General features: G+C 41.5%; 1 protein-coding gene across 1 annotated transcript; it reads left to right on the top strand.

The window, feature by feature from the left end:
- The first annotated feature begins 7,274 nt into the window (after positions 1–7,274).
- Positions 7,275–13,055, top strand: atg101 (autophagy related 101). Its single transcript, XM_059968730.1, has 2 exons — positions 7,275–8,013; positions 12,014–13,055. Exons 1-2 carry the CDS (start codon positions 7,762–7,764, stop codon positions 12,416–12,418), a joined length of 657 nt encoding a protein of 218 aa, XP_059824713.1. The 5' UTR covers positions 7,275–7,761; the 3' UTR covers positions 12,419–13,055.
- Positions 13,056–16,820: the final 3,765 nt, after the last annotated feature.

The raw sequence follows: 16,820 nt of genomic DNA, 5'->3' as shown, positions 1-16,820 counted from the left end.
GTGGAGAAAGGAAAGCCCCTTTCTTTGAAGAAGGAGGTAATCTCATTGGTTCTGGAATGAAAAGCCTCATCCTGATTTCTCATCTTTATTCCCAGTCCTGATGAAGAGTCTTGGCCCAAAATGTTGACTGTTTACTCTTTTCCATTGATGCTGCCCGGCCTGCTGAGCTCCTCCAGCATTTCGTGTGTGTATTACTAGTAGCTGATGATCAGTAATCAGCATAAACTCTCTCCTATACAAGTACAGGTTGATACATTTTACACCCCAATCTGAAGTCAAGGCCTCTCTGTTAATCTATGCGTAACTTTTCTCTGCAGCGGTAAGGGAACATGACGCAGAGGCTATTCATTTCCATCACTCATAATCTGTGACACGACTGCACCTGTACCATAAGGCGAGGAATCACAGGCAAGCTTCACTGGCGATGTGGGTTGTAATGTGATGTCACTATTTCCTTTACCTCTTTGAAAGCCACCTCACACATTCTATTGCCATTTCTTCCCAATCTGCAATAATGAGCTCAAGGGGTACAGCATAGTAGCCAGATTTGGCAGGGACCTATTATGGTAACTGACAAGTCCTAAAAGCTACTACAACCGTGGCGCGTTCTTTGACCTCGAGGGATTCACCACTGCTTGAATTTTTTCAGCACACTTGTGTAAATCTTGTGCATCAGTGGTGTGACCACAGTAAGTGAATTCTTTAAAACATGAATTCACTCTTGTTGTGTCATGACTGCATCCATAATCTTCTAATCTTTTTAAGACTCTCTTAAGGTTTCAGAGACATTCCTTGTTATTCTTACCTATAACAATGATGCCAATCGGGTAACACTGGGTGCCTGGACAGCCTTGTAGTACCTGGACTATAAACTTCTGCCAGAGTGCAGGTGCAGATGCTACTCCAAAAATAAGTCTGTTAGAGTGACAAAGCCCTTTGTGAATGTTTATGTAGAGAAATGCTTCGGATTCTTCTTTCATCTCCATCTGTAGGTGAGTCTCAGCTGTCCAATTTGCTGAAGTGTTTTCCTCCAGAAAGGTTTGCAAAGATATCCTCCATCCTAGGCAGATGGTATTGATCTACTTTCAGTACTGGGTTGATGATGACCTTAAAATCACCACAGATCCTGACAGACCCATTCTTCTCGGCTACTAGGACTACTGGTGTTGCCCATGGGTTCCACTCAGCCTTGGAAAGAATTCCTTCAGCCCATTGGCTACTTTATCATAGATGGTATGAGGAACCGGCAGGCTTTGTAAAATATGGGTGTGGCATTTTCATTTAACACTATTTTACCCTGGATATGTTTGCATTTCCCAATACCATCCTTGAACACTGCTGTGGCATCATCCAGTACCTTTCTCAATTCGACTTCAGTTGATTCTGCTGCATGTGGCATGCAAATAGTGGATGGGTCTCCAATTAAACACATTGGACTTGTATGTGGTAAAAACAGGAGGGCCAGCCCATGGGGACATGGCTAGCTGAGGCAACGTCAACTTGATTGGAGATACATCCACTACTTTTTGAAACTGCAACTTGACTTTTTATCGTTTTCTCTACCCTGTGCAGTCCATTTATTTTGCCTGACATGCTCTTTGTATGTGTCCTACTTTGTTGCATTTTCTGAAAGTTTTAACTTCAAACCTGCATTGGTTTGGTGTATGTGAGCCCCTGCCATAATGGAAACATGATTTCTACAGCTGGGGAAGTTTCTGTTTAGAAGCTGCAATTTTGTTCACGCTCATTTTCATTCCTGACTCCAACTCAATTGCGTCTCTGACTGCTGCTTCCATTGATGCAACGATTTCGATTTTCTTTTAAATGTGTATTTTGTTTCAGTTAGGAGGCATTTTTGAAATCTTTCTTGTAAGATTCCTCAAACTAAATGATATCTCAGTTCATTATTGAGCTCATCATTGAACTGACAATGCTCAGACAATTTCTTCAGCTCTGCCATGTACGCCGATATGGCCTCACCTTCCTCTTGATTCCACTTGCAGTGCTCTGCAATCAACAATGTTTTCAGTTCTAAATGTTACCGCATTACTTTCACAATATCAGCATGGTTCATTTTGGCTAGTTTGGTTAGGACAGTCAAACTTCTAAACAAACGGTATGTTTTTCCACCCAATGCATTTTGCAAAACTGGCACTCACTTCCCATTGGCTTTTGCTCCATCTTCTCAGTATACATCATTCAGTTATATTTCTACTTTTCTTTATTTATGATTATTATCACCTGGTACTTACTGTTTTGAACCCGTGAATTTCGTCCATATTCTGCTTTTTAAAAACTCGACTGTCACTTCCCTTTGAAGTACACGTGCTCTGAATAGTTTTAATTTGAATGTCTTGCTGAGGCTTCAGCAGGCAGGTAGTTGTCTCGGGTTCATTTAAAACTTGCATGGTGCCACTGTTGTGTTTTGTAACTACAGAAATTAATCACAAGGAAACAATGGGAGAGCCATGGATAACTTGTGTCTAAACATTTTTACTGTAGCGAGATACGCACAGACAACGTGGAGGCATGATGACATATGCAGTGCATGTATGACGTATGCATGATGATGAACTACTTTTGCATATACCACCCAATGAACTATTTAAATGAACAAGAATGCTTAATTAAACACTGCAGTTATAATATTACTCAAATCTGACTAAAATATTTAATACACAACACCCATGTTTGGGGAGGGGGAATTGCATTCCTAGAAAACAGTCCTTATTGCAATTTTCCATAATGCAAAACTGTGTCATTTATGTATGTGTCAAATGACAAGATTAGAAAAAAACTTTTTATATAAACTCTGAGATAGCAAATTTTATTCATTATCTCAAATTTTTGGGTAGTAATGTATGAATTCTCTAAGGTGATTTTATATAACCTGAACATCTGTTATGGGCTGTAAACCAAGGAGATAAAGGCAAGCAGTAAGTGAAATCAGACTGTTGAAAGGCTGAATTAAATGACATTAAAATCTGAAAGCACATTGCATCTGCAACAGGCCGATGACTTAATGGCACAAATAGTCAATAGACAATAGGTGCAGAAGTAGACCATTCAGCCCTTCGAGCCTGCACCACCATTCTGAGATCATGGCTGATCATCTACTATCAATATCCGGTTCCTGCCTTGTCCCCATATCCCTTGATTCCCCTATCCATAAGATACCTATCTAGCTCCTTCTTGAAAGCATTTAGAGAATCGGCCTCCACTGCCTTCCAAGGCAGTGCATTCCAGACCCCCACAACTCTCTGGGAGAAGAAGTTTTTCCTTAACTCTGTCCTAAATGACCTACCCCTTATTCTCAAACCATACCCTCTGGTACTGGACTCTCCCAGCATCTGGAACATATTTCCTGCCTCTATCTTGTCCAATCCCTTAATAATCTTATATGTTTCAATCAGATCCCCTCTCAATCTCCTTAATTCCAGCGTGTACAAGCCCAGTCTCTCTAACCTCTCTGCGTAAGACAGTCTGGACATCCCAGGAATTAATAGTAGCAATAGTAGTAAGCCTGAGCTAGTTTGAGCTGATTGTTATTACAGAAGAGTGCTACTGGGTGTTCTGCATTGGGGAATGGCAGGTAAAAATGGAAGGGGAGTTGGTGCAACATTGTTAATAATTGTCCAGTGTCCTACCATTGCTAGTCCTGGAGTTGATGCTGAAGTTCAAAGCCCGAAGATCAATCAGAAGTTCAGAATTTGAAACCCGATGGCTGAAGCTCTGGGTCTATCCATTTGAAATCCACTGTGGAAGTCAGAGGCCTGCTTTCTGCGAGTTTGCTGGAGGCCTGGAGGCCTATCCTGGGGTTAAAGGACTGTCTGTGTGGGTGGATGGATGGGAGGATAGAATTGGGGCTTATTTTGTTGCTTGTAGTGCTCTGTTTTTCTGCATCCTGTGTTGTTCTGCTGAGCATTTTGGGCATGTCATGTTCACACTGGTATGTGTGGCAACTCTTGCAAGCTGACCCCAGTACATCTTTAGGTGTGAGGGTTCTTAAGGCAAATGATGCATCTCACTGTATATTTCAATGTACATGTGATAAATAAATTAATCTGGATTTGTAATAATGAATACAATCAGAATTGTGGTAAATAATGAACTTGGGTTAGGATCATGGAATAGAATTAGTTTGGCTGAAGCTACGATGCAAAAGGGAGCAGAAAACATTATAGGCATTGTATACGTAAATAAGAAGTAGGACATAATATAAGCTCAGAAACTAAAGGCACGTGTAATACAGTATTTTATAAAGATATAGGTGGGTAAATACTGGCGACGTAGTGGATGAATTCCTAGAATGTGTACCAGATAGCTTTTTATCTGAGTCTGTATCTGAGAAACTAAACAGAGAAATGCTATTTTATCTCTCGTGCAGCACACATAAAATGCTGGGGGAGCTCAGCAAGTCCAGCAGCATCTATGGAGGGGAGGAAATAGTCGATATTTCAACACTGGCCCGAAATGTCAACTGTTGACTCCCCCCTGTAAATGCTTGACTTACTGAGTTCATCCAGCATTTTGTGTGTGTGTTGCACAAAATTCAAGGGATATGGGGAGAAGGCAGGAAGGGGGTACTGATTGGGGATGATCAGCCGTGATCAGATTGAATGGCAGGGCTGGCTCAAAGGGCCGAATGGCCTACTCCTGAACCTATTGTCTATTGTCTATAAAATTTCCAGCATCTTCAGAATCTCTTGTGTTTATATTTTATCTCTTGTGCTGTGCAATACAAAAGGGCTGATAAGCCGTCCCACTGGAAGGGGTGACCATATAATACAATTTTACATTTAAGTTCAACAGTGATCTGGTCCAATCTGATACCAGGGTTTTCAATCTATATGAAGGAATAATCAAGATACGAGGGGCAGATTGGCACATACGGACGGCGAAAAGACGACAGATGGTATAACAGTGGACAGGTAATAGCTAGCATGTAAATAAATAATGCATGATTGAAACAAATATAATCTTGTAAGTTATACCTGGAGTATTACATGAATTTTGAGCTCCTTGCCAAATAGAAGCAGGCCATAGAACTCTTTGAGCTCACTCTAGTTTTCAAGAAGACCACAGTTGATTCTTTATTCTGAGCTATCCCTAAACCTCATGATTCCCCTGGTGTACAAATGCTTATAGATCTGAGATCTCAACAGTGAATTCCACAGACTTACTGTATAATCATCTAGGCAAAACATTTCTTAAATATTGTTTTAAAATCTAATGCATCTATCCCTGTGCCAAAGGAAGACACAATTCTTGTATTTTTTTTGTTAAAAGTCTATGCCACATGCTGGTGGTCTGTCGATTTTATGACGACGACAGAAACCTGTGCAGGAAAGCTTTCAAAGTGGAAAAGCTGTCGCACTGGAGCAGTTCCACTTGCTCAGCCCTATTCCAGTGGTACAAGTGACCATCACAGCTGGAGGTCTCCTTGGATGCAGCGAATGGCCATGACATCTTCTGTGCCTTGCTACGCCTTTCTCTCTCCCGCGAGGGCTGCAGAACTGCTTTCCAGGCTGTTGGATCTCGCTGGTGATCTCATCTGCCCAGCCCACTGAAACTGACTTCGCATGCTAGGATAGGCTTGTCGCGATCTCAGGCAAACCGACTGCCCTCACCTGGTTTGGACCACTCATCGAAGCGGTGTGGCCACTATCACCTGCAAACAACTACCTGGAGGACAAAGGTGGATCCGAGGGGGGGGGGGGGTACAACAAACCCTTTTACCAGAGGAGCTACCCATCCCTGGAAACACCATACACCCCAATTGCCACATGTTTAGATACCTCCAGATGAAGGAAAGTGGATGTTGTCTACATGGACTTTAGCAAGGCCTTTGGCAAAGTCCTGCACGGAAGGTTGGTCAGGAAGATTCAGTCGCTCGGCATTCAAGATGAAGTAGTAAATTGGGTTAGACATTGGCTTTGTGGGAGAAGCCAGTGAGTGGTATTAGAGGGTTACACCTCTGACTGGAGGCCTGAGACCAGTGGTGTGCCGCAGGGATCTTTGCCGGGTCCTTTGAAGTTTGTCATCTATGTCAATGATCTAGATGATAACGTGTTTACTGGATCAGCAAATTTGTGGATGATGCCGAGATTAGGGATGTAGTGGACAGTGAGAAAGACCATCATGGCTTGCAGAGGGATCTGCATCAGCTGGAAAAATGAGAGATGGAATTTAATGCAGACAGGTGCAAAGTTTTGCACTTCAGTGGGACCATCCAGTGTATGTCTTACACAGTGAATGGAAGGGGACTGAAGAGTGTGGTAGAACAAAGGGATTTGGGAATAGAGGTCCATAATTTGTGGAAAGTGCCATCACAGGTAAGCAGGGTCATAAAGAAAGCTTTGGTATGTTGGCCTTCATTGAGTACAGGAGATGGGATGTTATGTTGAAGTTGTATAAGATGTTGGTGAGGCCAAATTTGGAGTATTTTGTGCAGTTTTGGTCACCTACATCTGCCTTCAGGATGTAAATAAGACAAAGATGTAACTAAGATGTAAATAAGACAAAGAATACAGAGAAAATCTGCAAGGATGTTGCCTGGTCTGGAGGACCTAATTTACAAGGAAAGACTGAATAGGTTAAAACTATATTTCTTTGAATGTAGAATATTGAGAGGAGATTTGATAGATGGATACAAAATTATGAGGGGTATAGATAGGGTAAATGCAAACAGTCTTTTTCCACTGAGGTTGGGTGGAACTACAATCAGAAGTCATTCAGGGTGAAAGGTGAAAAATTTTAAGGGGAACATGAGGGCATTTTTTTACTCAGAGGGTGGTGAGAGTGTGGACTGAGCTGCCAGCACAAGTAGTGCATGTGAGCTTGAAATCAACGTGTAAGCAAAGTTTGGCTAGATAATGTACGGCAATGGTCCCAGTGCAGGTCGATGGGAGTAGGTAGTTTAAATGGTTTCGGCATGGACTAGATGGGTCAAAAGGCTTGTTTCTGTGCTGCACTTCTCTATGACATTTCTCTCACATTTATGTGTCTATCTAAACATCTTAAAAATCCCTAATGTATCTGCTTTTACCATCACCACGGGCAGCACATTCCAGCACCCTCCACTCTCCGTAGAAACATCTTTTCCCTCCAATCTCCTTTGAACTTATCCCCTTTACCTTAAATGCACGCCCTCTGGTATTAGACATTTCAAACTTGGGTCATACTCATTTGCAGTCATTTATTTTCCAAGCTATCGTCTCTCGAAACCCTCAGGACAGGAAGGAAACACAAGTATATTGTTTGCCAAGTAAACTTGCTTTATTTGTTGAATTAAGTGTCTCCGACCTGAACGCAAGAGATTCTGCAAATGCTGGAAATCCAGAGCAACACATTCAGAAGTCAGCAGGCCGGGCAGCATCTATGGAAAGGACTGACCGCAGGATGCTATCTGACCTATTGAGTATTCTCAACATTTTCTATTTTTTTTTGCTGTATAGCGAACAGAATGCCCCGCCCGGCTACCAATGCCCTGGCTGATACTTTTGGAAAAGAGTTTGCAAACATTCCGCATAAACAGCTTGGAGTGTTTTGTCCTAGTCAGGATACTGTAGTGACTGCCATTTCCCCGCCTTCTGCCCAATCTCAATGACGTCAGCGACCAGAATGTTTACATTGTAGCCGAGGCTGTCCGCGTTCTATATTTGGGTAAATGGTTACATTGCTTCCTCGAGGTGCTGTTAGTATCAGTCCACGGCAACTGCAACCCGGTTAATAGCGGCGATCTGGCTCATCGGTGCGAGGATGAACTGTAGATCCCAGACCCTGGAGCTGACGGTAGAAGCCAGACAGATCGAGGAAACGGTGCTGGCGGTCCTCCACACCGTGCTTCTGCACAGGAGCTCGGGGAAATTTCATTACAAGAAGGAGGGCACCTACTCGATCGGCACCGTGGGCACCGAAGATGTCGACTGCGACTTCGTCGACTGCACCTACGTGAGGGTGTCTTCGGACGAGCTGGACCGCACATTGCGCAGATCAGTAGGCGAGTTTAAGGTGTGCTTCGACTAGATTGTTCTAGTATACTAACTGGGTCCCGCATATAAAACCTGCCTCGTTATGAAACGAGTTAGTGGTCAATTTACCGTTAGCCGTTCATTGTACTTCTTTGAAGTCAAAGTAGTTCGATTGTTAGTAACAAACGACATTCCTTCTATAACGTAGGGAAGGCCTACATTTATCGCCCCTGGCTATGGCCCCACTTTAAGTGAAATGAACACAAACTGGAGGCTAAGGTTTCACCTCAGGGCAAGGCCTCAAGGGACCAAACTGAGTGAGGTTCCATTTGCTCTCTCGAATATAAAAACGTTGTTCTGGACTAAAATATCAACTTGGTTTATATTAGTCAGTCTGATACGAACCTTAATACATGATCTTTTGCTCAGAGACAAGAATGCTACTATTTAAGATTGATGCAAAACCAGCTAAAATAATTCCAGAAATGGGGGAATGAATCATATCAGTTCGTTCCTTTTAATACTGAAATATGCAGGAGCAGACTGGTGTTTCTTGGGTATTACAAGCGGCATAGGGTGTGAGGGACATGACCTTAAATGAGTGGCAAGTGTTTGTAGTTTGGGCCAGTTCTCAGAGATAGCGTTATTTCTTGGAGTTGCTTTTCCGCTTCGAGTGTGTTAATGTCTTAATACTCTGAAAAGTTGAAACAAAAGGCTATTCCTTATTAAATGAAAGGCTCTCTCAAATTGGAGAGATGAGTCTAGATTATAAAACCATAAGATACAGGAGCCGAATTAGGGTCATTTGACCCACCAAGTCTGCTCTGCCATTTCATCATGGCTAATCCACTTACGCTCTCGGCCCCAATCTCCTGCCTTTTCCCGGTATCCCTTCATGCCCTGACTGATAAGACCATATAAGATACAGGAGCAGAGTTAGCCCATTCGGCCCATCGAGTCTGCTCTGCTTACTATGTCTTTGAGAAGTTTGAAGACTCTATGAAGGACTAAGGAATTATGTTATTTTGAGGTTATAACTGATGGGATTGAATCTCACAATTATGATAGTGATGCTTCTGTTTATATAACACCTCCTGAGTCTGCACTGGTGCTCCATGAGATGGATGCAGGGGAGAGCTAAACTCACTGGAATTCAGAAAAAAAGTGTGATGCCACTGGCATATAAGATTTTGAGAAGTGTTGACAAGGTGAATGCCATTCCACACCATGAAGTTCAAGAACTTGAGGATATGATCACATGATACGATGTTTGTTTTGGAGTGAGGTGAGGGAATATTCATTTACACGAGGGATTATCAGTATTTGAAATTCTCTCCTTCTGAGGGCTATGTATATTTATTCATTGAACATTTTCAAAGCTAAGATTAGTAGACATGGTGTCTTAAGAGAAGCAGGCTGTTAGTAAAATAGGCGAAAGAGTTGACAAGACGAAGTGGATCAGCCACTTGAACGGCAGAGCAGGCTCGACTTAGAACCTCTTAGATTTTGTTCTCAGAGTTTGGGCACAGGTCACTAAAGGTGATCTGGAACAGTTGAAAGTAACTTAGTAAAAATTATACTTTCTAAGGAGGTATTTTTCAAAGGCAGTAAGAGTGGCTTCATCATGTTTCTCAACTTTCAAAGAAAGCTGAAGAATATTTCAAAGTAAAAATAAATTTATTATCTAAGTATGCATATGTCATCATATTCAACTGAGATTAATTTTCTTACATACACAGTAGGCACTGCAGTAGTGTGGTGGTTAGCATGACACTATTACAGCTTGGGGTGTTGGGAGTGTTCCAACTTCCATCTGTAAGGTGTTTGTATGTCCTCCTCCTCCTCCCCCTGTGATGATCTGACACTTTATTGTTTACCTGCATTGCACTTTCTGTTACTGTTACAATTTATTCTGCATTGTTATCATTTTACCTTGTTCTCCCTTAACACCTCATACAATGATTTGATCTGTATGAACAGTACACGAGACATACTAAATGCTGGAGGATTGCAGCAGGTCAGGCAGCATCAATGGAGAGGAATAAAGAGTCTTATGTTTCAGACCGAGACCCTTCAACAGGACTCAGCGTGATTCCTTTTTCCTCTCCATAGACACTGCCTGACCCACTGAGTTCCTCCAGCATTTTGTGTGCATTATCTGAATTTCCAGCATCCACAAAATATTTTGTGTTTATAGTAAGCAAGGCAAGCTTTTCACTATATCTTGGTACATGTGACAATAATAAATCAGTTCCAATTCCATTCAAATGTATATAAGCCACCACATGACAAACTTCATGAAAAAATAAGAGTTGGGGAATTATTCCTGACGAAGGGTCTCGGCCCGAAACATTGACTGCTTGTTTCCATGGATGCTGCCCGACCTGCTGAGTTCCTCCAGCTTGTTGTACGTGTTGCTTTGACCCCAGCATCTGCAGTGTACTTTGTGTTAGGGAATTATTCCTGGTGTCCAATCCTGTATTTATCCCCCAATCAAAGTAACAAAGAATGTGATATATGACCATCACAAATTACTGTTTGTGGAGCCTTTTTGTTTATAAATTGCCTGTTTGCTGTCTTTTGCACATGCTTTATGTAGTTAGAGTATACTGACTGGCTGCATCACAGCCTGGTATGGAAACACCACTGCCTTTGAATGGAAGATCCTACCTAAAGTAGTGGATATGGCCCAGTCCATCGCGGGTAAGGCCCTCCCCACTGTTGAGCACGTCTACATGAAGTGTTGTTGCAGGAAAGCAGCATCCATCATCAGGACCCGCACCACCTGGGACATGCTCTCCTCTCACTGCTGCCATCAGGAAGAAGGTCCAGGAGCCTTAAGACTCACACCACCAAGTTCAGGAAGTTATTATCCTTCAACCATCAGACTTTTGAACAAAGGGGATAACTCCACTTAACTTCTCTTGTCCCATCATTGAAATGTTTCCACAACCGATGACTCTTCACCTCATGTTCTTGGTATTTATTGTTTAGTTACTTATTATTCTTTCTTTTTGTATTTGCACAGTTTGTTGTCTTTTGCACTCTGGTTGAATGCCCAAGTTGGTGCGGTCTTTCATTAATTCTATTATGGATTTATTGAGTATGCCCAGAAGAAAATTAATCTCAGGGTTGTATATGGTGACATATATGTAGTTTGTTAACAAATCTACTTTGAACTTTGAGCAATTTCAAATTAGAAGGATGTCTCTTTAGAACAGAGAAGTGGAGGAATTTATTTATCCAGAAGTTGATGAATCTGTGGGATCCAGTGCTACAGCAACTGTGGAAACCAAGTCATTGGGTGTATATAAAGCGGAAGTTGATAGGTTCTTGATTAGTAAGGCTGTCAGAGGTTACAAGAAGGCAGGGGTTGAGAGGGAAAGTGAATCAGAATGGTGGGGCAGATTCGATGGGCTGGTGAATTCTTTAACTGAATGGTGGTGAAATTGTGGAATTTGTTGCCACATGCAGCTGTGGAGGTCAGGTCATTGGGTGTATTTAAGGCAGAGATTGATAGGTTCTTGATTGGACATGGCATCAAAGATTACGGGGAGTTGGCCAGGAAATGGGGTTGAGGAGGAGAAAAAAAAGGATCAGCCATGATTGAATGGTGGAGCAGACTTGATGGGCCAGACGGCCTAATCCTGCTCCTATGTCTCATCTTCTCATGGTCTTATGGCTGAATGGCCGAATTCTGCTCCATGTATTAGAAGGGAGACAGTCTTTCCCTATCTGCCTTAAACAATTTTGTAAGTATCCTAATAACATACTTTAATACCAATTAGGGACAATGATCTCTAGATAATTCTCTCTATACTCACTACCACCCACCTCCAGTTGGGAAAATCTGAAGCACTCTGTGGAAATTCAGAAACATAATAACAAAATATTTTTTTTTTGCCTGCACAGTTTAGAGCTACTGTACCCTAAACTTTGAAAGTGGGACATTGAACAATAAGGATTTGTTGATATTTCTGGAATGATGGAACCTACCAACTGCCTTCCTCCTGCTTTTTGTTTTTCTCCTTTGACTCTAGGATGCTCTTCGTAACTCTGGCAGTGATGGGAGCGGTCAGATTTCCCTGGAGTTCTACCAGAAGAAGAAGTCACGCTGGCCGTTCTCTGATGAGTGTATCCCATGGGAGATGTGGACCTTCAAACTCAATGTGGTGAACTTGGCTAATGAGCAGGAGAGGCAAATCTGCAGGGAGAAGGTGGGCGAGAAACTGGGCGAGAAGATCATCAACATTATAGAGGTGATGAACAGACACGAGTACCTGCCCAAAATGCCCACACAGTCGGAGGTGGACAATGTCTTTGATACAAGTTTAAGAGACGTTCAACCCTATCTGTACAAAATTACCTACCAGATCACTGATTCTCTTGGAACATCTGTTAGTACCACCATGAGGAGATTGATCAAGGACACCCTGGCTTTATAACCTAGCAAATAATTATCAGGAAACATTCTGTTGCACTTTTTAATTTACTTCCCTTAGCAGTTTGCTTCTGGTGTTTTATTTCCTTCAGACAACTTTTAAGTGTCTGTCCATTTTAAAATCTCATGGAATGAGCTGTGCAATATCTTTCAAATTTTTATATTGTTTGTGTTGCCCAGCAGAAAGGTGATAAATATATTTATTTTGTTACATGCTCAAAGATGGTCAGAAAACTGTATTAAGTTGCTGGAAAAGGCTCCAGAAAGGAGAAGCATTGACTTACTAACTGGTGAGAATTTCCTCTCAGATCCTTGGAAAGCATCTTACGTATATAGACAATGAAATGGCCAGTGACATAAGTAGTGTCATTCAGAGAAGAAAGCTTATCTGGTATTGATTCTATAGGTAACTATTAAAAGATGGTTGCTAGCATCTATGAAATAGTGCCCTAGCATTAGTTCCCTTTTATGGAGAAAATGGAAGGGGTGACAGAGAGTGGTAAAGAGAAGCTAAAAGTTATACCAATTAAATTTAAAGTATTAGTGTGGATATGGTGTTCTGAAGTGGAGTTTGGAAATAATGTTTTAATTTTCAAATAATCTTCTGTGATAAAACCAAATAAACAGGAAGTCTGTTTGGATTATTTGCTTACTCGAGTGGTTAAATTGTGGTTCTAGACAGGTCACCTGTGTTGACAGTGTACAGGTCTAGAACCATTTATCACTGCAGCAAAACTTTGCACCATTTAATCTCATAAAAGGAATTGGGAAGGAAATGCTGGGAAGACGGCATTTGTAAAGAGAGTATCAAAACCTAAGTACTGACACTGTCAAAGGAGCTGGTTACATGGGGAGGGTCAGTCATTCTCTTTGTTATCATCAGGAAGGACTTGTGCACTTCCTGTGTTAATTTCAATATTACTTTTGCATTTGTACAGTGAATATATCCAATAAATTACTTAATGGCATGAATACAAATTAGATATAGTTTTCATACTGGAAAGGTTAATGAGGTGTTTCTTTTTCTCATACCAAGCTTTCTAATATGCATAGAAACTCAGAGGCTCACTTACAGAGGAACTAAATTTCTCCTTATATGATCTAGGAAATGCCCAGTCACTTAGCTCTGTCTATGGATTTGCGTATTCAGAAGGAACTACTGGTTCTTAACGAGTTAAAACTACCCAGTCCTTGCAGCACAAATTCACCGGTAGAGATAAGACTATAAGATCTACTATAACCTGGTTCAATTTTGAGAGTTTAAGTATCACTTTTCTGATGTTGGAGAAGCAGGATGTAGTTCCGAAATTCAACTTACAAATATGCCATCTTCAAACCATCTCAACTCCAAACATGTCCCTCCTCCATCCAACCTACTGGTGCATCACTGGGTATTTAACAAACATTGGGGTGGCATAGGCAGCCAGACAAAACCATCAATAAATTGAGGTTGAACAGCCTATATCTTGTATTCTGTTAAACCTTGATCTCCTTATCTCTAATTGATAAACAATCATGCCTAACTGTAAATATATGCTGGAAGTTGCCAAACCTTGGAGATGAGTAGAAATTCTCATACATAACCTCCAAATGTGGCTTCTCCAGCACTTTCTACTGAAGGTTGTATTAATATGATTAGTAGTCTAAATTTAGTCATGAGATTGGTGTGTTGAGTTTTCTGATTTTCAGTTGCTTTGCAAACAGGTGTATTACAGTTGATCGAGAGCAGTGGTTTCCTACTTGCGGTCCGTGGACCCCTTGCTTAATGGTATTGGTTCATGGCATAAAAAAGGTTGGAAACCCCCGGTCTAGAGCCTTGGGGCACAGAAGAGGCACAACAAACACTTTTGAGTGTTATCCTGTATCTGTTGCTACACAGTGCAGGCTTGCTGACAAGCAGGCTGCCACTATGCCAATTTTGCAGTCAGAAGGCTTACAGTGGGCAGTTGCATGAAGAAGGATGATTTGGATGTCGCAGAATTATAACACTAGAAGAAGCCAGTGCCTTCAGAAAAGGAATGAAGGGAAAAATGAGTGCAGAGTGGTAAGCTATGCTTAAATCTTTAAAGATAAATATTCTTGCAGAAGTTAACAACTTCACCAAGACATACACATTAGACAAATGATGTTAATTGTAAGATTTAGCTACAAGTGTTATGTGAGATGTTTAAATAGGATTTGTACAGCACAACAATGATAAAAACTTAGGAATTACTCAATTTGATCATTAAAGCTATTTCAGTTTAATATGTAATTTTTCTTTTGAGAGAATTCAAGCCATCAGTTCTGTACCAAATAGTTAATCACTTCAGTTTTAATTCAGATGTCCTCCTTTGGCAATTCTATAGGATTTGAATATTTTGATTACTTCTGGCTGTTACTGACTATGCTTTAAACTTGGATTGAGGGAATTCATTAGGATTAGTGGTAGGACTAACCCTAATTCTACAACTATTGATCTCATAAACCTGTGATTGAAGGACTATCATAACCTTCAAGATACATTTCTGTTATGCATGGCTAATCATTATTTCAGGGGGACTCCTAGGATGAGTGACTTCCAGCGCAATTTTGAGGTTCTGAGGTGGCTAATGAGGCCAAAGTAGGGAACCGTGGACCCCAGAGAAAATGGTGGCTGGTAGAATGAATGGTTGCAGAGTTTGTGAGGTGGTGCACTCCTTCTGCTGCCTATACAGGTCTGTGATGCACAATCTTCTCCACCACCCTGGACAGTTAATGTCCAGTTTCCCAGGAATCAATGGGAATGTTGCATGTCTTCATGGAACCATAGAAATGTCCTTGAATATTTCACTTTGTCTGCTTGGTAATCTCTTCCCATTGCAGACTCAGAATTGCAGGAGCCAGGTCTTGGGGATGCAAATTGTCTGCACAACATAGCTGACTGATTGTGGACAGGCCCTCAGTGATGGAGGCATTGGCCTGGGAGAGGACATGAACATTGGTCCATTTCTTCCACTGTATCTGGAGAACTAGCATAAACCAAAGTTCGTCTACATAATCTGCTCCTACTACACTACAACAGTCCTCCACCATGTAAGGTTCACCATCAAGCAATCTAGAACAAATAAAAGCAAAAAATACTGAATGCTGGAAATCTAAAATAAAAAAGAGAATGTTGGAAATAGCAGGTTAACCTGCACCTCTTGTGTCTTCATGACAATTGGAATAAAGCAAGTAGAAGCACAGTTCAGCTATGTTATTACTGACCGGTGAAACAGGCTGCTATGTAGAATCAGCTGTGTAGGCAGGTACAGTGAATAACAAGCATCCACTGCTACCTCAGTTTAACTGCAGTGCTCTAGCTCAACTAAAACTTCTGTTTTTGTATACAAGGAGTCAGCAAGCTTACCGTATTTGACAACAATTGAGAGCTTGAGATGTTCTGTTTTTTAAAGATGCACTAGCTGAACAAGGTGCAGCACTCTCTGAGCCAACCCTTCAATCTTGGGGAGAGAATCAAGAGAGACCATGAACTACTTTATTGTCACCGAACTATTGATACTAGTGCGTACAATCATCACAGTGATATTTGATTCTGCGCTTTGCGCTCCCTGAAGTACAAATCAAAGTAAATATAATAAAAATTTAAATTATAAATCATAATTAGAAAATAGAAACGGGAAAGTAAGGTAGTGCAAATCAGGTCCGGATATTTGGAAGGTATGGCCCAGATCCGGGTCAGGATCCATTCAGCGGTCTTATCACAGTTGGAAAGAAGCTGTTCCCAAATCTGGCCATATGAATCTTCAAGCTCCTGAACCTTCTGGAGGGAAGAGGGACAAAAAGTGTGTTGGCTGGGTGGGTCGTGTTCTTGATTCTCCTGGCAGCATTGCTCCGTCAGCATGCGGTGTAAAGTGAGTCCAAGGATGGAAGGTTGGTTTGTGTGATGTGCTGGGCTATGTTCATGATCTTCCACAGCTTCTTCCGGAAGTTGACAGGACAACTTCCATACCAGGTTGTGATGCACCCTAGAAGAATGCTTTCTACAGTGCATCTAAAAGTTAGTGAGGGTTTTAAGGGGACAGGCAATTAATATAGACATCCAGTTTCACTTAATTATTAATGTAAAAAGAGTACTGAATTGGTCCTGTTGTTTAATACTTGGCTCTCAGTGAGACTGTTCTCTTCAATATGACAGCTCACTTTCATGTCTCAAATATGCGTATTGGCAGCCTTGACTCAGCTGGTAGCACTACTGCTGTGTCAGATGTTTTTCACTTAAGTCATCCTCCAGTGACAGAGTGAAAAATCGCTGTTGACTCGCCAGTGTAGCACTCTTTCTTTCAGATGTTAAGCCCATCTCTGTACTTCCACGGCTGGAAAAAAGGTTCCATAGCACTGGAACAGTTTTTCTTTGATTTAGTACATTATTATACAGTGCATGA

Source organism: Hypanus sabinus, chromosome 4 (assembly GCF_030144855.1).
Source record: "Hypanus sabinus isolate sHypSab1 chromosome 4, sHypSab1.hap1, whole genome shotgun sequence".
Classification (NCBI taxonomy): domain Eukaryota; kingdom Metazoa; phylum Chordata; class Chondrichthyes; order Myliobatiformes; family Dasyatidae; genus Hypanus; species Hypanus sabinus.
This window is presented reverse-complemented; position numbering and strand designations above follow the sequence as displayed.

Excerpts from the sequence above, each read along its gene's own strand:
- atg101 (XM_059968730.1), top strand. The coding sequence starts at position 7,762 with ATGAACTGTAGATCCCAGACCCTGGAGCTGACGGTAGAAGCCAGACAG. Across the intron at positions 8,014-12,013 it reads GATCAGTAGGCGAGTTTAAG|GATGCTCTTCGTAACTCTGG; the intron begins GTGTGCTTCGAC and ends CTTTGACTCTAG.